The sequence below is a fragment of the Zootoca vivipara genome, chromosome 6 (genome assembly GCF_963506605.1).
Source record: "Zootoca vivipara chromosome 6, rZooViv1.1, whole genome shotgun sequence".
Classification (NCBI taxonomy): domain Eukaryota; kingdom Metazoa; phylum Chordata; class Lepidosauria; order Squamata; family Lacertidae; genus Zootoca; species Zootoca vivipara.
This window is the reverse complement of record NC_083281.1, coordinates 60518085-60545475: the sequence shown is the minus strand read 5'-3', so window position 1 is coordinate 60545475 and position 27391 is coordinate 60518085. Positions and strand designations below refer to the sequence as shown.

The 27391-nt window shown below is 45.7% G+C and overlaps 1 protein-coding gene across 2 annotated transcripts; it reads right to left on the bottom strand.

The window, feature by feature from the left end:
• Window positions 1-345: 345 nt before the first annotated feature.
• LOC118087972 (meckelin-like) lies at window positions 346-27326 on the bottom strand. 2 transcript variants are annotated; one of them, XM_060276049.1, is made up of 24 exons: window positions 26982-27326; window positions 26688-26761; window positions 26524-26589; window positions 25016-25116; window positions 24239-24317; window positions 23573-23650; window positions 22938-23003; window positions 21453-21594; window positions 19770-19875; window positions 17761-17854; window positions 15600-15656; window positions 15111-15209; window positions 14774-14872; window positions 14242-14340; window positions 12635-12737; window positions 11003-11133; window positions 9135-9275; window positions 8478-8558; window positions 7267-7383; window positions 6313-6429; window positions 5718-5813; window positions 3783-3885; window positions 2483-2625; window positions 346-1857 (listed from the first exon to the last, which is right to left on the bottom strand). In XM_060276049.1, exons 1-24 carry the CDS (start codon window positions 27301-27303, stop codon window positions 1777-1779), a joined length of 2595 nt encoding a protein of 864 aa, XP_060132032.1. In that variant the 5' UTR covers window positions 27304-27326; the 3' UTR covers window positions 346-1776. The 2 variants fall into 2 exon arrangements, with proteins under 2 accessions (XP_060132032.1, XP_034976972.2); XM_035121081.2 differs by lacking the exons at window positions 26688-26761; window positions 26982-27326 and having other exon boundaries at window positions 25016-25132.
• Between the last annotated feature and the right edge of the window lie 65 nt (window positions 27327-27391).

Here is a 27391-nt window from a genome sequence, read left to right as displayed (position 1 = left end):
ACTGGGACTTGAACCAAGAACCTCAGGTCAGAGTTGTACTAAGTCAGACTATTTACCTATGTAGCCTGGTATTCTGTGGTTCTCCAGTGTCTCAGGCAGAGAGTTATTTCCCCATCATTTGCTATGTGATTATTTTAACTGGAGATGCAAAGGGCAAAATCTAGGACCTTCTGTGTGCAATCCCCACCATGAGTTATGCTCCTTCCTACATTAGTATGTGCTCAGGTCCTATCCAGCAAAGGTAGATTCAGTAGCAAGTGACCCAAACAAGCACCTGAACTTGTGTGTGTGTGTGTGTGTGTGTGTGTGTGTGTGTGTGTGTGTAAGGCTGAGAAGCTATTACTCTAATGTATCCAACAACTATCCAGCAGCTGAAACAAATAACACAAAAAGTTCACATTCACTTGTAAAGCTGATGCCAGCATTACATCATAATCTTTTTAATTTTTAAGAAAATGTACAACATCAATGCCCAGTAAACAAATGGTACGTGTGCCAGAGTGTTTGTAAGGGACTGTGATCAGATCCATGTGCACAAATCAGCTCATAAATCGTGAAATGCACTACAAACGTGATTTTAAAAACTCAATGTGTTGTTGGCATCCATCTATCTCAGGATACAATGGAGGAGTGTGCCTTTGAGGGTGAAGTCAAACCATTGGAAGGTTACACAGTCTGCTTTGGCTGTAGAGACTGATGTGGGAGAGAGATGTTTTGTTGCAGCCGGGACAACTCAATGTATTAAAACACTGAATTAATTGGAGGGGGGAAAGCTGAAGATATTCCTTGTCTGGGACACCATTTTAGACACTGCCCTTTAGACACAGAAGAGAATGGTGTTGTGTAAAACTGGGCACCTGTGATTGGCTGGTAGGAGGCGGCCTTTAGACTTGCCAGACATATGTGCTTAGAAGTGGCTCTCTCACACAATAGAACAGTACCTCTTCCAGTTGTGGCTAAACTTTTTCATGCCAAGGGCTACATCGACACATAGTCAATCCTTCAGGGGCTGCATGCCAGAATGTATGACTAAAGTGTAAAAGTCAATATACTTCTAATGCTACTAATAAGATGAAGAAGGAAAACACTGCAAAAACATTGCAGGGCGAATAAGAGAAAAACAACAACTGTTAGCCTCATATAATCAGAGCAAGGGATCCATGGGAGCAGTCATTTTTTAAAAAAATTGTTTTAAAATAATCAATGTTGGGTGTGTTGAGCCACAAAAAACTTATATGCAGCCCATGAGTCATGTTTAAGCCACTCTGCTGCAGTTCAACCACTACATTCTGTTCAGCAACTGACTGCAGAGCCCATGGTCTGTGATTGTTTTTGTTCTGTTGGAACACGCAGGAGCGCAGTATTGGTGTTTTGTTTTGCTTTGCTTTTTTTACCAATTCACACCCACTAGTGCTGACAATTTCAAGCCATGAAGTGCTAAGGCCCTTGTGTGCTGGGAAGCCATGCAACTTAAAATAGGTATGTGAAGATTTGCTGTCCCTTCATGGCTACTTTGGGAAAGATGCATGGCCAATGCTCAAAGGCTTCACATGCTTCACATGCTTCACATGCTGCTTCACATGCTTTGCACTGAACTTTGACAGCAAGAACAGATTTCCTGGGCAGAGTTCTGTAATTCATATGAAAGATGTGCACGCCACAGCTCTGGGGCTAAACAGATAAGGTGTCCTAAATGTTTCACTACATCTTCAATTAGGAGCTGCAACCCCACAGCCAGGGTATGTAGATTCAAGAATCACAGCTTGTTGTTCAGTTCTAGATTAGGAATTGCTTCTCCACCAAGGTTTTCTCAGCCAGGTTCCTCCTTCCAAGTGTGTTGCGAAGCATCTTCACAAACTGAAAGTCAAAGTGATGCAATAAAGACACATGTCTATTGTGAAGGTACCCAAACTGTGGCACATGGAGCACATTCAGGTGGCTTATGGTGTGTCTGTGGATTTTTGCTTAAAATGGGAGGCAACACACCCATCACATTAAACATGTCCTTGGTTTTCTCTTGCGTCTACTGCCTGACAATTCCATTCCATAACCCTCAGTTTTCACCCACTCTCACAATAAATAAAGGGGCAGAACCTTCAACTGCTTTCTCCATTCCAAGCATATTTTTAAGAGAGTAAAATTAACATCCCATCCTCTAAGGACAAAGCTGTAAATTTCGTATTCTCTCACTTTCTCCAAACTTTAGTTCTGCATCAATTGGCATTTTTTTCTTTTTAAGGCCTCATGAAAATCTGTCACCATTTTAGTGGGTATTTCTCCCAATATATGTATTCTTTTATGCATTGATTGGAGAAGTCCATCACTAAATTGGGAGAACTGTGAATTTCAAAGCATAGCAGCATTTCAGTTTGTGTATTGTTTTGCGAAGTGAGAATATGAAAATGTGAACTGACCTAAATCCCCACCCCAATCCCTACTCTTTAGAGATATGTCATGCACCTGGTGTCACAAAGCCATTTACCTTTTGCACAACAAAGGTCACAATTGTTGACAATACAAAATCCTGTGCTGCCAAATCCACAGCAGAGAAGACAAGGATTTCAAAGAGCAGCAGCACCAGTTCGTGACTGTAGAAAAGTGTTCTGCTAAATAACGCACGGTCATCTAGAGGAAGAGGAAAATAATATCTTTTTCAGATTTCCACCCTTTTTACTCTCACAGCAATTACTCCATTTCTGGGGAAAAATGCACCCTAAAATAAGGTCTGTATTGCCACATCCAGACCACACATTTGAAACATACAGTGGAGACTGGACCATTTGGGCAAATGGGTCACTGACCCACTAGGGTTGCCATATGTCCAGAATTTCCCCAATATAGCTGGGTTTCGGCCATGTAGATTTTGGTGGATTTTGACATTGTGTGTATGGATTTTCACTTTTTGAAATATGGCAACCCTATAACCCTTACTTACAGTCAGCCAGGGGGTGGCTCTGCCTGTCTTTTGCTCTGGCTCCACCTACTACTGGTCTTAACAGACACCAGCCATCATTTAAAGCACTTTTATGCCACTTTAACAGTCATGGAGAATCCTGGGAACTGTTATTTGCTAAGGGTGCTGACCTCAGAGAGCTACAATTTTAAACACCCTGAACAAACTACAGTTCCCAGGATTATCCATGATGGTTAAAGTGACGTAAGTGTGCCTTAAATGTATGGTGTGCATGTGATCTAAGCCTCTTTATAACCATAAGGTCTTGCAGGGTCCACTTTTGTTGTCCATCTGTTAGTCTCCATACCACAGGAAAATAATTTAAGAGTGTGTGAACATCAACAAATATCAAGGAGCAGTATCCTAAATGTGGGCACGTATCACAGACTGGTATAATGGTTAGTGACATACTTCAACCATCAATGGTACAGTAAATGGCACATATCCATTCCTTGCATTTGGGCTCATTCATCTCATTATGGAGTTCAACATCTCCCAGGATTGTTAAGAACTGGTACCGTAGGACCAGAAGACCAGGCTGAAATCCCCACTTAGACATGAATTTCAATGGATGACTTTGGGCACTCACTGTCTCTCACCCTAACCTTCCTCGCAGGGTTGTTCTGGGAATTAAATGAGGACAGGGAGAACCAACTATACTAACTTGAACTCCTTGGAGAAATCAGTGAGATATAAATGAAATAAACAATTAAATATATTGTTAAAGTACCACAATAATTCTCTAAATGTACAGTATGGTGTGGTTGTGAGCTAATAAAAGGCAATACCCAGTGCAAAACCAATTCCCACTGGTAAGTGTTTGGAATACCATTATAGAGAGTGGAAATGTCCCCTGGTTCCTGGAATTCCATGTCCATGATCCGCTCCAGGAAAAATTTGTCCTTCACCATGTAGTCCATATCTTTGTACCTCTAAAGGGTGGAGAGAGTGAAGAGACAAAAGAGTGAGGAGACAAAACATGTCAGTACAGGATGACTCACTTATAATTCATTTCCAGCACAGCTGGGCCTGCAAGATGATACTAAATGCACAAAAACGGGGGGGGGGGCATTAACTAAGGGTACTTCCACATGGCAGTTTACTGTGGACTCAAGTGTTGCTGCTCAGGTAAAGAAGCTGTGGACTGCATCCACATGACATCACCATCAAAATGCTTTCCTATACAGGTATTATGTTACGAAAGCCCGGTGCCTGCCCCCTCTCTCTGCCAAGCAGTGGCCAGAGCGCATGGGATCACAGGCACCCACACAGGGTCTGTGCCCCTTTGGAGAACAGAAGACCGGCCGGGTGTCTCAACCCTCCGGTGCAGCCAGGAGACATCAACCTAGACTCTGAGGGCCTAGGTACACTGTTGCAGAATCCACATAGCTTGAGCGACCACAGAGAGCATGGGGCATGGGACGGAGCTTCAGAGCACTTCTCCCCCCCCCCCCCGCCTCGCCGCGCACCTCCCGCATGAGACGGGGCTTCGGAGACCTTCTCTGAAACTCCATCCCATGCCGGTGCTGCGTGCCGAGGCGGCGGGGGGGGGGGAGGAGCACTTCTTCCCCCCCCCCCGCCTCGCCTCGCACCTCCTGCATGAGACGGGGCTTCGGAGAAGGTCTCCGAAGCTCCGTCCCATGCGAGCGCAGAGAGGGAGGGAAGTCTGCGGCCCCGCCGCTCCTCTCACGGGCCAGGGAGCGTTGTGAGGAGGAGGTGGCGGCGGACAAAGATGGCGGCATCGGGCTCTGGGGACGCGGCGGCGGCTGCGGGAGCCGGACCGGGCTCCTCAAAGGCGCCCTTCCTCCCCCCCCCCATTCACCTCCACTGGCCTCCACACTCGCTTCCCCGACGCGCTGTCTGGCTGGGAATGGCAGTTGGAGGAGACAGGGGGGGAGGGCGTGTGTGTGTGTGTTCTAAGTCTCTGGTCCAATCCCTGTGTTCCTGGGCCACATGCGCAGTAGCCCAGGGACACACGGGACAACTTGGACGCAGGGACACTTGCATTTTATATGTATAGAAGATATCTCGGGAGAGAGAAAAACATGTCCTCTCCTTCTTCATCAGCACAGCAGAGCGAAAACAAAAGCAATATACAACGGAAGTGCACAGACATGTGACATACAACAGCTACACGTCTGAACCTTAAGGTGGAACTGAATTCCCAACAAGCATTTACCCTGGCAACCATCCAAATCTTCAGTCTCTGATCACACCTGGTGCAAGATGTTCCATTGTCTTGTTAATGACCCCCAATGGCTCTCTTAACAGCCCTGGTTTGGCCAGGCTACCCTCCTATTTAAGAAGACCTGATAGACCACCCAGGCAGTGGTCCAGCTCTACCTTCCTCATCTGAAGAAGTGTGCATGCATACGAAAGCTCATACCAATGACAAACTTAGTTGGTCTCTAAGGTGCTGCTGGAAGGAATTTTTTTATTTTGTTTCTTCCTCATCTGAGTTATCATTGGCTTGCTTGGAAGAAAGAGCGCCAATGAGTAAGCAAGCAGTGACATCTTCTGCTCCACCCTCACCATTGTCTGGGCCAGAATAAAAGGTGAGTGAGCAAGCCGATTGCAATGGTGGAAGAGCAGCTCCAAGAGGTTCTTGCCAGTGGTCCCTTGGTAGATGCCTGACTATGTTGGTCCTTGATGCCGGCCCCCATTATTTGCATATAAAGCAAAACACTCTGTGTAGAACAAACCATGGATACAAATTCCCAGTACAAGAAAGTTTAATAGTAGACAGAGGTAGCCAAAGACTCACATGTTCAAAAAAGGAGACCAGAAAGCGGTTCAAGGCAAAGTAGCCATTCAATCTCTGTTTGTGAAGGTCAGGTCGGATGTGGGCTCCTCTGGGAACCTGTCACAGAAAAAGTGCAGAGACTTTTAAAGTTTGTGCCAGTTACTTGGCATTCCCAATTGAAGAGGATTTTAAAAAATACATCTATTTGTTTTCGCTCAGATCTTGGCTTTGGCAGCAGGGATCTTGGCTCAATTTTCACCTGCTGTTCTGGAGCGCTGGCTTCCATGCACAGACAGAGTTTTCAATTAAAAGGTGGAGGGGAAAGCGGGAGGGTTGCCTGTAGCCTAGCAGGCTGCTGTTCCTTGAAGGAGCTCAATAAAAGAAAGCTCAACTAAGGTTAGCTTTTGATCAAGAAGTGAAAACAACAAAGTTCTGTGGCACCCTGAAGACTGTGGGGGAAATCCAAAGGCCAGACAAAGAGTCCCAGAGTCTGCATGTGGCCCCTGGGTCTGATAGTTCCACCCTCAAAGGCATCATCATTTCTAAGTAATATTTTACACAGCTGACCAATATCTCCGTCTAACAATTACTGAGAAAAAAGGATTAGGTACTGTACCTCCATGAAAGATAGAGTTATTCTGTCATAGAATGCTCGAGTCCTGTCAGTAAGAAGCACCTCAAATGTTTGCACATCAGAGTAGGCCTCCAGGCCTCTCAGAGCACAGAGGTTCTCCTGTGGAGAGAACCAATGGAAGGGGTGGAAAGAATAATAATTGGATAGTACAAAGAATAAATATCAGAGATCTGACATCAGAAATCTCTTCTGGAGAGGGAGGGAGAGACGTGCCAGCCAAGGCTCAAACCATATTGGGGTTCACATTCCTTTGACTAAGGGTGTGTTCACATTACCATCTTATTAAAGCACAGTGAAGTTGATCCCTGCCCCCTGCACATTTCACAGCTATTTACCCCCTAGTTGTTCACATCAACAGGGCTTCATTTATGTCAGATTTGTTTCTGTAGACATTAGGCAGAATTGACTGGGCAGGGGATGTGTTGACCCTCTGCCAAGATGTTCATACAAACATCTTAAGGACTAGGCCTAAAGCAGATTTGAAAAACAACTCATCTAGCATTTTATAACAAAGTACAGGGACGCAGGTGGCTGTGTTGGTCTAAACCACAGAGCCTAGGGCTCGCCGATCAGAAGGATGGTGGTTTGAATCCCCGCAACAGGGTGAGCTCCCGTTGCTCAGTCCCTGCTCCTGCTAACCTACCGGCAGCAGTTCGAAAGCATGTCAAAGTGCAAGTAGATAAATAGGTACCGCTACAGTGGGAAGGTAAATGGTGTTTCCATGTGCTGCTCTGGTTCACCAGGAGTGGCTTTGTCATGCTGGTCACATGATCTGGAAGCTGTCTGCGGACAAACGGCAGCTTCCTTGGCCAGTAAAGCGAGATGAGCGCCACAACCCCAGAGTCGTCCGCGACTGGACTTAATGGTCAGGGGTCCCTGACAAAGTAATTGTCAGAAAGAGAAAGGACAGGTGGATGGACCAGTAGACATTATTACCTCCTCCTTCCTGATATAGGTGAGCATGGTGTCCATGCCCACATCTGCCTGTCCATGGACACTTCTCCCATGGATGTAGAAACCATAACATCTGTGTGTCAAAATGAACACTGACACCTAGGAGAGGTAAATGAAACACACAACCATTTATCAAATGGGCAAATACAGTTTCAGAACATGTTTGAACATGATTGTAATCAAAGCTTGTTTACAGATTAACAATGACACAATTAAGTCTCTACTCCAGAGCAATTCAACCACACCCAATGTATCCGGGCCTTTTGGGGGTGGGTGTCCTAGCTAAGGAATGTCCTCTCCCCAAGCAGACTCACCTGGCACATTCACTAAATGCCTGATGAAGACTTTTAAAAATGACCACTCAGTCATTTTAGTATGGTTTTAATTTACCAGTGATCAGATGGCTTTCATACTGAATGCATTTCATCTGCTGATTTTACCTGGTGTTGGTTTTTACTTTGCCCCAGTGCTTTAATGTTGTTGTTTTCAGAATTTTAAAATTTTAAAATTTGTTTTCCTATTATTACTACTACAACAGCAGCTTTGGAAATTTTATTCAAATTGAACAGCAGATTGTAAATACACTGAATAAACTAATCAGTTATGAGTCACTAGAAGGCCTATATACATAATTTGTTCTGATAATACCCTGCTTGCCCATCTTGGAGCAGGATAGCGAACAAACTGGTGCTGTGGTGACTTTGGCTAATGGCACATGGCTAAACTTTTATCTCTATGCAGCTCAGCCAATTGCTGCTCTGCACTGTTTTGTTATTGATTTGTCTTTTTGATTGTAATTTTCATATTATTTATTTATTACGTTTGTATGGTTCTCTTCCCCTGACATTTTATCCTCACAACAACCCTGTGAGGTAGGTTAGGTTGAGAGATGGTGACTAGCCCAAGGTCACCCAGTGAGCTTCATGGCCAAGTGAGGATTTGAACCCTGGTCTCCCAGGTCCTCTTCTAACCACTATGCCACATGGGCTCTCATATCATTCAAATAATAAAATAATAAATTTTTATTATTTTAATGGTGTATTATTTAAATTTGTGATATTTTTGTAATCCACACTGGGACCATTTGGTGAAGGAATATAGTCAATAAGCACATGAACATAAACTGCTTAGCAGTTTGAATGATTAAGCGGTACCGTATAGAAATTCTGTTAAATAAATATAATTTGACTCACATTGCTCAGGGAACAAAGATCAACAAACTGGTGAATCTTGTCCTCAACAAACCGTTCATATAACCCAACAGAAAACAGCACCTGTTAAAAAAAAGCTGTGATTATGGTACCAGTAGGCAAGAGCACACAGTAGGTTCCTCAGCAGCAGCAATACTCAAAAGGTGCCCCATTTTACAGGAGGGGTTCAAGCGCATACTGGAACTTACCGTAGATTTGCACAATTAAAGTGCTCTGTTAAGCTGCCTCTCTCATTCTTGTGTTATGCCATGCTCCCCATGGCAACCATTTTGTGTTTTGCCACAACCTCTCCATGGCAGCCATTTTGTGACTGACACCCCAAGCCAGCAGCACTCTTTCAAAATCCAAAATGTATCCACTAGTCCGAAAGGTTGGCAACCTTGGCCTTATTTCTTAATATAGCAAATGAGGTCTTTGAGAGTGTCCCACAACATGCACACAATAACATTGCTCACTTCTGTTGTCATGTTGCCTACCTAAGCACCTTTCAAAAATGGTTAGCTATTGCTCTTGATTTTGCATTTGTTACATTTTTCACACTAGCACTAAAGAAAGGAGATGTGCTTCAAATACGGTATGTTTTAAAGCTATAGTGTGTACGCAGCTTTAATTAAACCAAACTCAAGAGAGAAAGATCACCTGTACAATCCCCACTGCCAGCCAAACAGAAGCAGCAATCCCAAACCGAAGAATTGGGCTCCAAGGAGCATGATAGGCATTTGGTCCCAGGTGCAGATTCACATTCAGGTCTCTTGATGTGAGGTTCTTAAGCCCCACCACCTAGAAATTGAAAGAAGCCTGTTTGGTCCCCACTTCAACAGAACATAGTAGGATTTGGGCCTAAGTCTCTTCTCAACCTCACTGGGTAGGCCCTGGGGTATGGCTCCCCCACCCCCCATAAAACTGGATTGACTACATAGTCATAAGAGTTGAGAGAGCTGCTGAGTCAACCACACTAATCTGGAGAATTAAGAAGCTTTAGAAATGCCCAATTTATAAATTACATGAAGACACTGTAAGGTCATGGGTTAGACCCAGGGCTTATTTTATTTTCCTTTCTTTAAATATTTCTAAACTGCACTGTCATATTAAAAACACTGCAAGGTCTTATAAAAACTAGAAGTACAGTAATTATTTTAAATTGTCTTTTACTGTGTCAAACACTTCAGTAAAAACTGGTTGGCAAAGGGTGATGTGGTGTTGGCCAATAGCTTAAACATCTTTAAAAAGGGGATCAGACAAATTAATGTAGGCAGAAGGGCCTACCAAGGATTATTAGTCATGATTGCCCTATGTGGTGTAATGTTGGAAAATGTCGATCACTTCTCCTACCTAGGCAGTTATCTTTCCACAAGGGCCAACACTGATGCCGAAATCCAGCATCACCTGAGCTCTGCGAGCGCGTCTTTCTCTCGATTGAAGTGCAGAGTGTTTGAGGACTGGGATATTCGCAGGGAAACCAAAATGCTTGTTTACAAAGCTATTGTACTACCAACCTTACTATATGCCTGTGAAACATGGACCACTTACAAATGCCATCTCCAACTTCTTGAAAGATTCCATCAACGGTGTCTCCGAAAAATCTTACACATCACTTGGGAAGACAGGCAAACTATTATCAGTGTACTGGATGAAGCAAAGATCACCAGTGTTGAAGCAATGATTCTTCAACATCAACTTTGTTGGACTGGTCATGTTGTGCAGATGCCTAATTATCGTCTTCCAAAGCAACTACTCTATTCCAAACTTAAAAATGGAAAGTGTAATGTTGGTGGTCAACAAAAGAGATTTAAAGACTGTCTCAAGGCAAATCTAAAAATATGTAGTATAAACACCAACAACTGGGAAACACTGGCCTGCGAGCGCTCCAGTTGGAGAACAGCCTTCACCAAAGGTGTCATGGACTTTGAAGATACTCGAACTCAGAACGCAAGGCAGAAACGTGCTAAGAGGAAGGCACGCTTGGCAAATCCACACTGTGGTCAACTCCCGCCCGGGAACCAATGTCCCCACTGTGGAAGGACACGTGGGTCCAGAATTGGCCTCCACAGTCACTTACGGACTCACTGTTAAAACCATGTTTATGGAAGACAATCTTACTCGGCGACACGTGATCACCAAAGAAGAAAGAAGAAGATGATGGCAACCTCCATGTCCTGCCTGCTAGCTTCCTCTTCCATTAGTCTCAGTGTTGCCCTTGTGGAATTTAGCATGTTACCTCTGCCTGTCCTGGCTCTGGCTCCACTTACTGCTCATCTCCCTGCCTTCTACCCTACCAGTCCAAATGGGCACTTCCTCTCCTCCTGCCTCTGAGCTGGCCCTTAGAAAATCTGACTGTCTTCCAAGTTTGGCAGAAGTTTTTGCACCCCTGATGATCTGTGCAGAAGGTTGTGCCCGCTGTGGTCCTAAGTATATTATATCAGTGACCTTGAGAAAGAGGAAAGTTATCAGTTGCAGAGCACAGAGACTGCACAGCAGATACTTTCTTTCCTTAATCTCTCTCTCACCTCCAGTAGCAGCAAGACGGCAAACAACTGGAGTGAAGGGTTCACTTTTCTGTGGGTTTGGATCTCGTTCCATTCATTAGCTATCAGAAAAGTTCTCCAGGCGCTCACAGAGGAAGTAGCCTTCTGATATCCTGAAGCAGGGGAGGGAGGTTAAAACACACATACAATGAAGCTGAAACAATTGGCTTTATTTGAAGACTCCACACGAGCTTATCGGATTTTTGGCAAAGTGCAAAGCTCAACGCCCCTGGGTTTCCTTGAGCCCTTGCTTATGTTAATTTACCTCTCCTGATATGAAATCGTTACAATCTGAAGCAAGCTTGCTTCCTGGAACAGGCTCCTGCTGATTTCCCAGAAGAACCGAGGGCCTCAAAGTGATTTGCCAACACTAATTAAACAAGCAAGTATCACAGAACAGCTGTGCGAATGTGCTGTAGGTAACATTGCCCTCATTTTCCGGGGAGTCAAAGCTTTAGATCTTCAAGAACATCCTCTGGTAGCAAGCACACAGTGTCAAACGTTCCATGCTCCATCCCACAAAATGCTAGGAAGCCCCATGGCCACCCCTTTTTGCCTGAATACAATGGTAGGTGGCAGAATGAAAGGGCATGTGAAGGGATGCAACATAAGATGGGGTTTGCTTCTGGCTGTGTTTTAAACTAAAATGGCTGAGCACGACCCTGGAACTAGAAGCAGTCACAGGAGACTGGGAGGGAAAGCCATCGGATGATTCTTCCTAGCTAATCAGAGATTTGTAGATGGAGCACTGATTGGCATGCTGCCGTAGTAGCTATCTTCCTTGGCTAGCCCTAGATCATGGGTAGCCAATGAGGTGCTCTCCAAATGGAACCACCCCTACACAAACATCCTCAACCTTTCTAGAGCCAGTACTGCAAACAAGTCTTACCCGTCAAATGAGGCAGAGCTCTCTTAAGCGCTCTGCCTTGCTTACATGGCTCTAGGAGGCTATTGAGAGATCTCTCAAGGCGCCCGACTTCCCGCGAGATCTCCAAGAGCCCAGTGAACAAGGCAGGCAGCTTAAGAGCTCTTTCCACACCAGTAAAACCCTGCACAAAAAGGCTTTTAAGCTCTCCGCCCCCTGTATGTTTAATTTGTGTGATTTCAGCTGGCTGGCCACCAAGTGCATAAAGCCAAAACCATACAAGTTAAACATATGCAAGATGTGAGTTGACTGTACAACCATGTCTGGAGAGCACCACTTTGTCTATACATGCCCTGCACAGAGATGGAATGGAGAAAGTGGGCAGAGACAAGTTTTGTACCCTCACTCCTAACATGACAATGAAGTTGAATGTTGGAGGATTCAGAACAGACAAAATAAAGTACCGGTACTTCTTCACACAGCGTATAGTTTAACTGTGGAATCCACTCCCACAGGAGGCACTGATGGCCACAAACGTGGGTGGCTATTAAAAATGGATTAGACAAATGTACAGTATGGAGGAAAAGGCTATCAATGGCTACTAGCCACGATTAGCTATGTTCTGCTTCCATGGTTGGGTGCTTTCTTTTGTCTACTTTGGAATTTCAAACATTCAGTTGCTGCCTTCAAATCACTGCCTTCTTACCGCCCTATACACAACCTATCAGAAAACGAAGGCAAACTTTTACCCATAGATGTTTTTGCCGTTCCTCTCTCCTTTGGCTTCTCCCAGTCTATCAGGAAGATGGAAACTGTTAACTGGGTTATCAGAATATGTATGAGGTCCAAGCTCTGGAACAAAATCATCCACAGAGGGTTATTTCTCAGTGATGCAAATATAGGTTGTCCAGAGGTTTAGAGTGTGACATTCCCAATAGCAGCTCTCAGACCACTGGCCCCAGTGCCTTAGGCAGAGGCGTACTCCAAGCCTGAATGCCAACGGTCCTTTAAATTCAGTACCCTATGGCAGGGTTTACAGCAGAATCAGACCTTTGTATCTGGCCCTTGGAACTCTCCCCAGAGTGTCTCCTAAAAACGTACCCCTCAAGTGTCAAAGGCCACGGTAAAGAGGTGCCTCTATACCCTGGAAACACGTGGCCCTCCATATGCTGTTGGGCTAAACCTCCCACTATGCCCAGCCTGCATGGCCAATGGTCCGGAAGGATGGGAGTTGTAGTCCAGTAACATTTGGAGTGAGTCAGGTTTCCCTACTCAAAATTACAACAAAATCTAAACACTAACATGGTATATACCGTGTTTTTCCATGTATAACACGCCCCCATGTATTAGACGACCCCAATTTTGGGGGGCCGCAACAACAACAAAAATGGGGGGAGATTGTCCAAAGTTGTTGAGCTTTTTTGGGAAGCGGGCACAGCCGCCAATCGTTCTACAGCCTGCCCGCAAATGCAAATCGCATGCATCAATGCGGCAAACAATCGTCTGCACACTCGCCGAAAAAAACCCAACAGCACACTCAACACAACCACAGCCGATTGCACGCACGCCTCGACGCTACTGTTAATAGCCCACCCAATTGTCAAAGCCACAGTCAATCATCAGCATGCCTTGCCACAGCAACCTATCACACGCACAATCACCACAGATAATCTCCTGGCTACTGCCACCAGTCGCTAGTCCCCACTCTGATATCCGTGTATAAAACAACCCACAATTTTAGCTGATTATTTCTAAGGAAAATATATTGCCTTAAGCACAGAAAGATATGGTATTTGCAAGTGAGCTACAGACATCTTTTGGAAAAAAAAGCATTAAGTGAAATAACAATAATAATATTGCAGGACTAGATGACTCTTGGGGTCCCTTCCAACTCGACCATTCTATAAATAAGCAGCAGTGGCAGAATGAAAACAACAGCAGCCTCAATTAAGAGGCTGGGGTAATTAAAAACTGCTGTTACCCAGCACCTAAGGTTTGTTTTCTTTTGAAACCTATCAATTTTTACCTGCTAGCAAAAGACTCACAGAGGTACAATTCCCAGGACCACTTGGAGGAAAGTGATGCCAGTTGAACTAAATAAGGTCTACAGCCTAGACATGCTCTCCAGGGAGCTGTGCCAGTCTGTCTCAGTCTTGCTAAAGCATCTGATGTTCTTCAAGTCCCTTGAATTACAGAGCAGCATGATATTTCCATCCAGGTTAGGGCAGCCCAAACAACCTTTCCCGTCAGTGTTTTTCGTTGTGGTTACATATGCCATCTTTTAAAACTTTGACATTTCTCTGTGAGATGCAATGCCAGAGACATCTCAAACATCCAGCTCTCCCAATGTTCTTACCTTTAACACAAGAGCAGACAACACGTAGATGATAAAGTTGGTCTCTATTTGGCTCCCAGCAGTGGGAAGTGTCCTCTCAACTGCAGAAAATTGCTGACCCTGGGGAGAAGGACTGGAAATGAGGATGGAACAGAAAAGGCCTTTACGTACTGACAATTCTTCAGAGCTTAGAACTCATTATCGCTTTGTAATTAAGTAAAGGCTGTTCCAACACAGAACCTGCAACCTCATTAGGGGCACAAACTGAGAACCAAATTCAGTGGCAAAGTGCATGCTTTGCATACCAAAAGGCCCCCAGACCAATCCCTGCCATCGCCTGTAAGGCTGGGAGAGACTGGGGAACTGCTGAAAGCCAATCTTGATAGTATTGAGCCGCTAGATGGACCAGCATAGGCATAGCCAGGATTTTTGCTGGGGGAGGGGGCAGCTATGCCCATGTGGACCAGTAGTCTGACTCTTTAAAAGGTAGCCTCCTATGTTTCAAGTACACTGGCTATTCCTTATTTGGCTGGAAAGAACACAGGAAACTTACCTTGAAAACTATGAGCCAATAAATGCCAATTCCAAGGCTGACCATGAAAAAGACATTTGCTAGAGATCCGCTGAAGTTGGCAAAGAATTTCACTATGACCTGCAGGAAAATATTTTTTTTTTCCAAGAGAGAAGAAAATATTGAAGGGAGAGACTGCACTGCAAATGGAGCAAAATGGAACCTGCACTATCATCTGTAGCCAGGTTTCTGCTAGCAAAGTTTAAACAGGCAGAAAAATACCTGCCATGTCTGCCCAACAAAGGAAGAGGAAATCGAGCAACACACCATTCTTGGGACTGCAAGAATTTCCAGCAGCTCACCCAGAAGGAAAACTTACCATGAAGCTTATGTTTGGAAGTCGAGATCGCCGGGTCCAAGTGCTGGTCTCCAGCAAGGCATAGATGATTGCAAGGAATCCCAGGGCTCCAAATGCAATCTGTCAAGAGAGAGGGCAGGGATGGAGGACAGAAGCAGGTGTGTCATCCATAGGGATGAGTGAACCAGTATTGTTTTGGGTTTTTTCTGTCTCTTATTTTTCCATTCTTCAGTTATCCTATCCACATTTGTTTGCAAATTCTTTCTTTTTTTAAGTGCTCAATAAAATGCACCACCATTTTAGTGTGAATTTCTCCAAATATACACATTTTTGCTAAGCACTTTTTCCTAATATAATGCAATTTTTGTATGTTATTTTCACTAGTCTGTCTGTGGGCCCATGAAAGCTTAAGCCACCCTAAACTATGAGTCTGCATACCAAACCCAGGAAGAGAGTCTTAAAGACTAAAGACAGCTACCGTTCTGGAATCCTGCCATGAGAGTTACTCACATCTGTAGCTTGCTGAGCCGTTCCAGGATCCTGAATATAAGATACTGAAAATGACACCTGAAAAGAAATAGCACAACAGAGAAGTAATAATAGGAAGAAATCAGTTAGCTACAGGCTGACGTCATTATTGTCAGAAGCTTTGGAAAACATTGTGCAAAGTTTGGGTAAGCTGACAGAAGGCATAATCTGAATTGCTTTGGGATCTTCACACTCTTGAAACCCTGGAAGTTCTTGTAACCCATTTAGAAATGTTATTAAGCAACCTGTCTGATTCTGCATGCATTTTTCTTTTTGCAACATGCATGTGAGAACTGTGTGGAGTGCTACTGTTCAGGGTTCCAGCCAGCAAGGCCCTTGCCCTGGATACTCCATTCCATTTCCCCATCCCAGTTTTCTTTCCCCTTGCCCCCAACAGCCAATCACAATTCCATGTCCCCGGAGCGTGCCCAGTTTTTCATTGGACTGTTAACTTTTTGGGGTCATCCCTCTTAAGCATTCCTCCCTCTCCCCCACCACCCCAACAAGCTTAAAGTTCTTCTAAGCCTGCTAATACCTCTGGCTTGAGCATGAATGGTGCCATTTTGGCTAGGGAAGTATCCACACTCAGCATTAGTATATTTATACAGGATTTTTCTCTTCTGCATATGCAAGCAACAGCATCCCTGGCATGCTACGTTAACAGAAATAATGGCGGGCTCATTTCTCAGTAACTTTGTCCGTCAGTGTTTCCCCTTGTTCAGCAAACCACACTGTCAGAGACAGCATTTCTCTCCTCTTGCTGAAAACCCATCACACCAAGTAAATCAATGAGACTGCAGAGTCGAAGCCAAGTAGCAAAGGGAATCCTCCTGTGCTGTGCATAACCAACTTGAGTTGTAGGGGAACAGCAGAGGGTGCAAAAAGGAGTGAGAGCACTGATTGAAGACGGGCAGGCAGGCAAGGGAAGGAGGGAGACTCAAGGGACAGAGAACTGCATGATGGATGAAGCTTAAAGGTTTTGGGTCTGATGGTGCTTTCAGACAACCAGTTTACTGGAATGCATTCTGATTTTTTTCTGCAGGGAGATTAGACAACATTGGCTTTTTATGACCATTCATTCTAATTTTGTTGCAGGGGGTTGGATGGCATCAAAGCAAGTGTTATCCCACACTTGCGAGTGCATTTCCCCTCACACTCCTTATTGCACGAAGCCTGACATTTTGGAGGAAGCAGGTTTGTTGCACATGACTCCCAATCAACTTTAGTTCGGACTATAGGAAGTTGTTTTATACTGAGTCACACCACTGGTCCATGTAGCTCAGTTTTGTCTACGTTGACTGGTAGGGTCTCAGGCAGGGAGGAGGAGTTAAGAGTTATCCTCTGGAGTAATTGTGGGCCTCCCCAGTGTGGATCTGATCTTAGCTTGCCCATTAGGATCACAAGAAGACATAAGAAGTGCTCTGGGGGATAGTCCAGCCTCCTGTTCTCACAGTAACCAACCAAGTGCCTGTGGGAAGCCCACAAGCAGTATCTGAAGGCAACAGCTCTCCCCCCACTTGTGAGTCTCATGCTGCCTCTAACTGTGAAGGCAGAACATGGCCATCACAGCTAGTATCCATTAAGTCTTATTTATCCTCCACAAATTTGTCTAACCCTCTTTTAAAACATTATCACCTGCACACTCTTAATCTACTATGAAGTGGCTCTTTGGGGTCCTGGGCAGAGAACAGTCTTTCCCATCACCTGCCAGCTTTCCCTGCCCCAAACTGAAGATCCCAGGGATTGAACCTGGGACCTTCTGCATGCAAAGCAGCTGGTCTACTGCTGAGCTACTACGGCAGACATGGCCTTGCTTAGCCAGCCTGCCTCCATTGGTGCTGCCTGTCTCCTGGGTGACTTCTCATCTGACTGGCAGAGGCAGATTCCTTGCAGGGGGAGGAGCAGGCCAGCATCCAGGCAGGTGGGCGCCTTTGCTTTCAGGCCTGACAATCTTCCAGCACAAACCTGGTTCTAATTAACACCTGCTGAAGCAACAGCTGCTGGAGGGAAGGGGGAAATGGAAGGGGGTGGGGAGTGGAGCCAGCTTATTGTTTCAGCTGCTGGCGCACACATGTATTTCTCTCCCTCCTGGAAGAGCAGCTGTGGGTGAAGGGGAAAACTTGAGCCCCCCTGCCCCCCTTGCCTGAGCGACTCCGGTGCTGCTCCGCGTTGCATATTTCACTGTCAGCAGGAAAGGGGGGTTGTCTCCTCCAGGAGTCCCGGTTGGCAGGTATACACTGTGTAAGCCAGGAGAAAGGAAGAGGGGAAAGAAGGTTAACCGGAGGACAAAGCCAGCAATTAGAGGAAGGAGTGATGAATCGCTCTGTCTCTGCAGAGAAAACGAGTTGCAGCAGAGGAAAAAGGTGCTAATTGGGCAGAAGGGAGCCAAGGTCAACGTACTTAAAAAGTGCAGAATTGGAGGGTGCTGGTGGGTCCAGCACAGATGCCTTAGGGCAGCAGGGGTGGGGGAGCTTATCCAGCCCAAAGGGCCATAGCTCAGGGGCAGAGCATCTGCTTTGCATGCAGAAGGTCCCAGGTTCAATCCCTACCATATCCAGGCAGGGAAAGACTGTCTGCCTGAAACACTGCAGGACTGCTGCCAGTCAGTGTAGACAATACGGAGATAGATGGAGCAGTGGGTCTGACTCAGCAAGCAGCTTCCTATGTTCTGATGAAGGCCCCATTCCCTCTCTCATCGGCAGCCTTCCAAGGCCCCCTTGCTAGCGGTAGGTGTGGCAAAAGTCAGTACTCTCAGACACTTACACCTTGACTGTCCATCAAAACAAAGCAAGAGGTATTGTCCTGGCTCCCATTCGTGGATGTGGTATGCAGACTGTCAGCTCAATTATTGCCAAGGCTTTATTGCAACAGCCACCACAATGCCCCCAAATAGATTGGTTCAGAAGTTCACAGCAGAGTTGTGGAGTACATAGCTAGGCATAAGATTTGTCCCAGCAGTTGACACACTCCCCTGAGCTTCCTTTCTGAAGAGTGGAGTGGGCACAATCATTTGCAGAGTTGCATGGGGCTGGGCAAGCAAGCAGGCACTCCTGTACGAAGGTTGTGTGTGCTTGGGCCAGCACAGTCATCACCATGTCCTTGGTGATGAAAGCAGAGATGTCACAGCTGGCTCCCTATCCAATCTGGTCTCAGGCGCCTCCTGGGTGGTGGGGAACGCTTCCTTGATGACAGGCAGTGTTGGAGTCACGCCAGGCAACTCAGCCCCCACATTAGAGGCATCCTATGACGCTGAGGTGGGACTCTCTCCAGACAACCTGCTCCCCCCCAAACATCCAGATCAGCACCTCCCAGACCTCCTGGCCTTTCCCCAGGGTGCAACTCCACCCTCTTGTCCCAATCCGCCTCCCCTTGTAATTATCAGTAGAGGAAGGCGTAAAGGAGGTCCAGTGAGGATGCCTGTAGGGCTGCATTTTGCCTGTGTGGGGGGGGGGGCGGACCTGATTTCCCCACCTCTGCCTCAGAGCGATATGAGAAGTCAAATTAATTGCGTAAATGCAGCTGATCTGCATGTTTCTTGCTATGTAAATAGCATCCTTGAGGCTGGGGGTAGTGGGGAGGGGAAATTTAACACAAACTCCCCACCCCACCTGGGTGCCAACAAAAATAATCTCTCTGAAGCAGCTGATTGCATTTCAAGGGAAACTCTTGGGAGCCAGTGGGCTATGTCCTCCAAAGACAGGATTTCCTCAAAGGAAAGGTAATCATCAGGACTACAGCAGAGTGGAAAGGGTTAAACTCTCCCTGATAATGACCACGCACACATCTAAACAAGCAAGCAAGCAAGCAAGCAAGCAAACAAACGTGCTTGTTACATTTAGCCAAGACATAAGCCTTGTTTGTCCCAGATATGCCAAAACTAACTGCTTATTCCCCTCTATTTTAATGCAAGAATCAGGAATTTTTGCAGCAGTTAAAATCCACACAATTTCCTGATTAACCTACCCATCAAGACAAGACCTTCAATGAAGATTAAAATGGCTAGGAGATTTGATTATTGAACTAACTGCAGGAATACTCATTCTCCAAATCCCTGCCCCCCCCCCGCACCCGCAATTGCAGCATACGCCTACGCTTTACTACTACTACTACTACTACTACCACCACCACTACTACTACTACTACTACTATTACCTGAGGATCAATTCTGCTGCAAATGTAACAGTTGCTGGGACATTTGTCAGGTTTACTTTTCTGCCAGAGAGCCCGTCAACCAGAAAGAATCTTCGGAGGTAGGATGCTGGAAAAATCATTGGGGGTGGGGGAGGGGGAGAGCAAAACCCTTTATATGCTGAAGACTCAGTCCTTTGTGCCATTGAGAGGAAAATAATGAAACACGGCATCTGACAAAGATGCACTGTATATTGTCTTCTATGTATTATATGATGCAGTACACTGTATACTGAATAGTCAATTCTATGTATTCTTTGTAATGAAAGAAAGCATTAAGCCAACACATAGTTGAAATAGGGAAATGGCTCCCACAGGAGACAGTCATGGCCAACAGCTTAGCTGGCTTTAAAAGTGGTTTGCACACATTCATGGAGAGTAGGGCTATTGATGGCTAGGCTACTTATCATTATGTTTATGCTCTTCCTCCATAGCTGGAAGCAGTAATGCTTCCAAATACCAGTTGCTGGAGATCACACAACGGGACAGTGTTCACGTGCTTGGATCCTGCTTGAGGATTTCCCATAGGCATCTGGCTGGCCACAGTGAAAACAAGATGCTGCACTAGATGGGCCATCGGCCTTCTAACATTACACATTTCCAGCTCTGCCATACCCACTTCACCATGAAGAGCTGACCATGAGTCAATGAGGCCCTTAGCCCGAAGAAAAGATTAGCTACCACTGTGGCAGTTTGCAAATGTTAAGCCAAATAGGATGTGTACACATTGCCAGCTTAGGATGCAGCTAGGTTGTTATTTTCCCCAATTTGGATTAAAGTTGGGGGGAGGTTCTTTTGGGGCGAGGGGAACATAATCTAAACTCAGTATTTCATAACAACCAACAGGATAAATAAAGGATCAACATGGATTGGTGGCTAATGTTGTGTGATGGTAGCATGTATACAGTCATGGCTTTAGGGAAAACTGTTGTAATGTTACTGGATTCAACTTTGGTGAGTGGGTGTTGAAAAGCTGCGGCTGCAAGGTATGCATCAAGTATCAGTCTTGTAAACAACCCCACAAAGTGTTACTAGCCTGCACAACTGTTTACTAGTCTTTTGGGGTTCTGCCCTGTGTAATGGGTACAGAAAAGGGGTCTTTCCCTCATTTGGCAGCCAGCTTGCTTTCACAGAGCGGGAGAGCACTTCATTCCTCCTCCTCCTCCACCATCCTACTCGCTCACCTGCATGCAATGCTTCATCACTCTTATGTACAGCCTGCAGCAAATACATTGCCAGAGGATGTGTGTTCGAAAAGGTCACTAAAGGTCATAAAGACGGCGCTAAAAACTTTCCGCAATTTGGAAAAGTGGGGTAAACGAACTAAAGAAATTAGTTATGCATCCAAAAGTCAGGAGCACAAAGGCTAAGGGAAGAGAAGGGGGGAAGAGACTGAGGAGAGAGAGATGATGGAGAGGCTAAAGGCTTGTATGGGTGATAATACCCAAAGTTCCTCTCTAACCCCATCCCTAACCTCCTGAAACATCGTCCTTCAAAGAATCCTGGGAACTCTAGTTTCTTAAGGGTGCTGGGAACAGCCACTCTATGATGGGCAAGCTACAATTCCCAGGATTATTGGGAGGAAGCTGAGTGCTTGAAATGTGCTCTAAATGTATGGTGTGTGTACACAGCCAAGGAAAGGCTCACCTTGGTTGTTTGTAAGTATTGCTGGATTCTCTACAGGGACTGGCCACAGTCGGACATGTCCTTCATCCTCAAACTGTAAGAATATCTCATAAAAGACAGGTTCAGGGACACCTTGCAGTAGGGCTGAGACGTCGAGGGTGCACTATAACAATGGAGAATTATTAGATACTACCACATATCTCTTCACTGTGCAAAAAAAAAGAGTCTGCAGGGATTGAATCCATTTCCTCTTTTGAGTTGTCCTTATTTACTCAGTTAAAAAGAGAACAACATAGATTAGAACACGAGCCGCCCCATGCAAAAATGAATTAAGCCTGCAGTTCTATACACATCAGTCATCTTTACTGAAAAGGGTGTGATTTAGCTTTAAGGAGAGGGGATGCCACAACAGTCAGGGTTCTCTCCCATAACATATACATAAGTGAGATGAGTGTTGTAAAAACACTTTGCACAGACTCTGATTCAAATGAATTATTACAGCAATGGCTCAAGGCTGCAACAGATGCCAGTTTTATCACCCACTCATATCCTTATGTTAAGATGCCATTTTTCTCCCATATTGCAGAATAGTGTTAAACCTATCTTTGCCAAGGGTAGGGAATCTCAGGCCCTGGGGCCAGGCTTCTCTCTCCGGCCCTCAGAACTTTCCTGGGCCACACACCCTGCCCCAGGCCCTTCGTCACACCCTCCTTTAGTATTTTTGCGTGGCTAAAATGTGTCCTTGAATTCTGATCATGTCCCTTATTTGTCTGGATGGAGGACAGAGAGGTGTGTGGCTGTTGAAACTAGCCTACTGTACAAAGATAATATTTACATCATCTGTTGCCCTGCCCACTTTTGCCTCTGACTCCTCCCACCACTGGTACCTGGCCCTTGAAATGCTTTCCAGAGTGGAATGAAGCCATTGGGCTGAAAAGGTGCCCAGGGCTTTCCAAAGTGTGTGTTAGTGTGTCGATTGCAATGAGTTGATGTGTTGCACCAACGCTTCCCGCACTTCTCCCAGGGCTGGAAAGGGATTAGTTTAATCTCCGGTTTGCTAGCAAAACTGAATTACTGTGTCGCGAAATGATGCATGTCTAAAAAGTGTCTCAAGTGCTCAAGGCAGTCGCTTTACCTTGCCTCATGGGTGGGCCAGTCCTGGTGGGGGCCACACCCACTACAGTGGAACCTCGGTTTACAAACGCAATCCGTTCCACGGAGGCGTTCGTAAACGGAGGCATTCGCTCCCCTAAGGCACGCTTCTGCGCATGCGTGAGCTGCGCATCCGACGCTGCGGAACCCAGATGTAAACACTTCCGGGTCCGCGGCGTTCGTAAATGGAGGCGTTCATAAACAGAGGTAGTTGTAAACCGAGGTTCCACTGTGCTGGCATTCAGCCTCCAGAGAGGTTCCAATGGGGCAATGCAAACCTCAGGCTGAAAAGGGTTAGCCACCCTCTGGGATCTTAGAGGGGGGAAGCTGCCTTCCACTAAAGCCAATACTTACAGACTGGCTGTATGATGTTCCAAACACAAAGGCAGCATCCAGGACATTCTGTCTGTCTGGGCAGAGCTAAGGGGATGGAAAAAGAAGAGGCAGAAATTGCACACAGCCATCATTTCCTACTTTTTATTCCCGAATGCCCATGAAACAAACATGCAAATCCTGCTAATTACACATGTTAAACTATGCTGCACTCAGATAAGCTGAGACCTACAGTATAGTAAATTATATTATCCAGTGCTTCCTTCAAGGAGGTCAGAGAATACACACAGTATCATTTTATTCTCAGAACCATCCTGTGCAAGGAGGTTAGTTGCTGAGGAGCTGCCCCAGGGAACTTGCTGGCCAAGATGTGAAGGTGGCCGTTGGCTTAGACCTCTTTCAAGCAGGGTTAGAGACATTGATGAAAGGGGGAAGGAAGAGGAAGAGGGTAAGAGGTCTATCAGTGGCTGCTGGGCATGGTGGTTATATGGAACCTCCAGTTTCAGGGCACTCTACTAATGAATAACAGTAGCTGAGGGATAAACAGTGGGGGTGGCTATATAATCTTTTTCTCCAACCTCTCTTCTAAGCTGACATTCCATTGGAACTGCAGCAAAAACAGCAATGTTACCGAGAACAGAAAGAAACTGACTCACTTGCAATGTCGCTCCTCTCACATCTTCCCAGCCTAAGAACTTTCCAAGCACATTGTACTTTATGACCTTAAAGTCAATCTGTAGAGATGAGGGGAAATACAGTAACCGGAGGCCAATGTTCTCAGCCAGCTTCTGTACATCTTAAAAAGGCCCTTCTGCAAAGACAGTCCTGCAGTCTATTCAGCTCAATTTTAAAAAAAAAGCTAATAATGACTGGCAGCAGGCTGGACAACAATACTGTAGTTAATATCTACAATGAGAGTAAGACCTCAAGCTTGCCTGAGGTAACACACATCATCCTGGAATGTTTGAGTCATAATCTTGGGTGCTTGGAAATGGGCTGAAGTTGTTCAGAAGTCAATGGCACTCTGCACATGCTTAGAGACACCCCATATTGCTTCCAGTTTACTATTGCTGAGTCCCAGAGTTGAGAACAGGTTGCAGAGCTGAGCTTTAGCGGCAATTAATCCCCCAACAATTCTTCCATCCAGGCCCTTTAAACTAAGCCATGTTTTCTCTTGTCACTCTAGTTACCCCATGTGTTACTGTAATGTGTACACAACCTTAATTTATTTTCTCTTTCTCTCTCTCTCTCTCTCTCTCTCACACACACACACACACACACACACACTGCAAATGCCAGTGTTTGTGCCTGCTTGGACTTGCCTTCGAAGTCTTCCCAAAAACCATCCTAGGGGAAGTTCCTCCAAGACTATCGTACCACAGCTTCGGAAGATCTTGGCTTCTGAGAAGAAAATGCAGTAAGGATTTATCTGAGAAGCAGCAATGCTCTCATATGAATAGAAACTTTTAAGGTCAGACTAAATGTGATGACATTTCAAACACTACAGTCGTACCTCAGCTCATAGCTGTCAAGTTCTCCCCCTTTTTAAGGGAAATTCCCTTATGCTGAATAGGCTTCCTCGCGAGAAACGGAAAAATTTGACAGCTATGTCTCGGCTCCCGAATGCCTTGGGAGTTGAACATTTCGGCTCCTGAACGATCGAAAACCAGAAGTGAGTGTTCCGGGTTTTGAATGTTCTTTCGGAAGCTGAACGTCCGATGGAGCTTCCATGGCTTCCGATTGACTGCAAGAGCTTCCTGCAGCCAATCAGAAGCCGCACTTTGGAACTCAAATATTTTGGAAGTCGAATGGAATGGATTCTGTTCGACTTCTGAGGTACGACTGTATAGCCTTACAGCTGGTACGGTATATTTGCATTAGGAAAGAAGGTCCCACAAAATCACCAGCCATGGGGCTCCTCCAGACCGAGACTGCAGCACAGAAGGGGTGGGATTAAGGCCCCACGTGCCAACTCCCTATGTGGATCAGGCCCTCCAGATATGCAGTTTACTTAAAAAAAAAAAAATAAAAGCCACACACGCAATATATTACGAGTGGGGTATAAATACCTCCTTGCACCAAGATTGATGGATACTCACTTGGTCTTCATATAGAGATCATAGGCCCGGTTTTGTAAAGAGAAGGCTTCCAAAATGACCATGTTTGTGAGAATTTGGCAGGCTGTCACATTGCAGGTGTTCTAGAGAAAAGTAAAACTGAAAAAAGGTGAAGACTTTCCTGTGCAAGATTGAAGGAGAGCTGGAGATAGAGGAGCACCTAAATCCAGAGAAAAGGCCTTTGCAAGGCCTCCCGGGTCTTTCTGTTTGGCATTAAACATTAACGCAGATGTCAGATGCAGGAGGAATCTCACAGTACTGTATGCACACGACAGCTGGGACAGCAGCTTGCGGAAGATGACGTGTGTCAGTTGTGGGGTCGCCAACAGAGAATGGAAAGCAGGGAGTGTGGAACCTGAGACCCAAATCCAGGCCTCAGGAGTCTTTGTAGGCCACACTCCCTACAGGCCCTGCCTTGCCTGCCTCCAGTCAGTAGAGGTCATGGCTGAGACTAACAGATAACTGTTAAACTCCACCCACTTTCTCTCCTGCAAAAAGCAGCCATGAGGACTAGTTCCCAGGCAGCTTAGACTCCAAAGCCATCCTTGTTAGTACAGTATGAAGAAACTGTAAGCAAAGAACCCTTCTTTATTTACCAACGGGACCTCTGTGTGTTTTATTTGCTCTCTTGTGATGTGGGCATGTGATGAGAACAGGTGGTGATGTCACTGGGTAGTTCCAGCTTCCAAGCTTTTTAACTGCTATAAACCTATTTCTTTATTATTTTTTAAAAAGCCCAGACTTTGTACCCTCGATGAGTGTTTTTGGCCCGGCTGAAAAGTCCCCTTCAACTCAGGGTACAGTCCTCAGCATCATCCGTTCAAAGGATCAGCTGGCAGAAAAGGGAAAATATTTTATCTGCCAGAAAACCCTTCCATTACATTTTATAACCTGCCTTTCCTATAAGTAGCTCAAGGTGGCATACATTATTCTCCCATCCTCTCCAGTCCTCATAATTCTGTAAGCTAGGTTTAGGCGGCAAATTGGTGACTGGCCCAAGGTCACCCAGTGGGCCAGTCGGAGCGGGGATTTGAACCCTGATCTCCCAGATCCTAGTCTGACTCTCTAACCCCGGCATCCCCAAACTTCAGCCCTCCAGATGTTTTGCACTACAATTCCCATCATTCCTGACCACTGGTGCTGTTAGCTTGGGATCATGGGAGTTGTAGGCCAAAAGATCTGGAGGGCCGCAGTTTGGGGATGCCTGCTCTAACCACTGCTCTACACTGGCTAGATTGCTTCCAGGCTAAACAGACAGACAGCCTGACCTGCTTTATAACAGCTTCATGCGATCTGGCTAGTGAGTGCAGAGGCATTGTGAGAAGGCAGCAGAGCTCTGATCCTGCCCAGAAGCTTGTGGGAGGGAGTAGGGGAGAGTGTTCTTTGTTCTGGGGACATTCCCAGGGTACTCAACCAAAGCCACAAAATAGCATAAATTGGCAATGCGAGGAGGAGGAAGTAGAGCAAAACAAAAAACCAACCCCACTTACGTTGCAACTCAGGAAACTGTTGTCAAGGAACATGGATTCCCAGAGTGTGTTGGGTGGCAGGTTACTCTGAAGGAGAGGAAGGGGTGGGGGGGAGAGGGGGGTCAACATCCAAAGAGCCTGCCTGCATATGAGAAAAAAGGAATGGTGAAGGAATGTGTTCTTACACAGCCACGGCAGTTGAGAGGCGATGGCTGCTCATTTGTCCCATTCAGTTCAGCTACACAAACGCACTCCAAGCCTAGAATGAGGAGGAACACTCAAAAACCTTGCATTTATTTCTTTAAGGTTTCTTACTTTCTTCCTTAAAATCCTGATACTGTACATCAAGTGCTTGCAGTTCAAAGCTATTTTTAAAAAAATCTTAATCTTCCTCTTGCTTGGCTTCTTAGTTACGGGGATTCTTTCCACTGCCACCCTGCTCCCTGCAACTTCTATTATTGCATCCATTTCGCACTCACCGTCAGGGCTCTGCATCTGTTTCTGGGCACAAGAGCCACACTGGCCTGTCTCAATATTGAAGAATTCTTCGGTCCCACATTTCCTTGGTGGGCCTGACAAAACAGGAACACCCCCGATAATTTGAGGCATGGAGCAGTGAGGGAGGTGAAGCAAGCAGAGACAGAGGAGGAGGCAGGCCAAGTGAAGTGGCATTCTCAACTCAGGCTCATTCTTCACCAAGTTAGGTGTTAGTTTCTCTCCCATATTTATTCCCTGTGGAGAAAGGAGTTGTGGACTGGATAAGCCTGGCTGGCCAGAGTGTATACAGACAAGGGCATCCATGGTAACCAAAGCCAGGTGTGGCTTCTTCCATACAAAAGGGAAGCGGCTGCGATTCCTGGGGTTGAATGTAAGAAGGGCCCTATGGCCC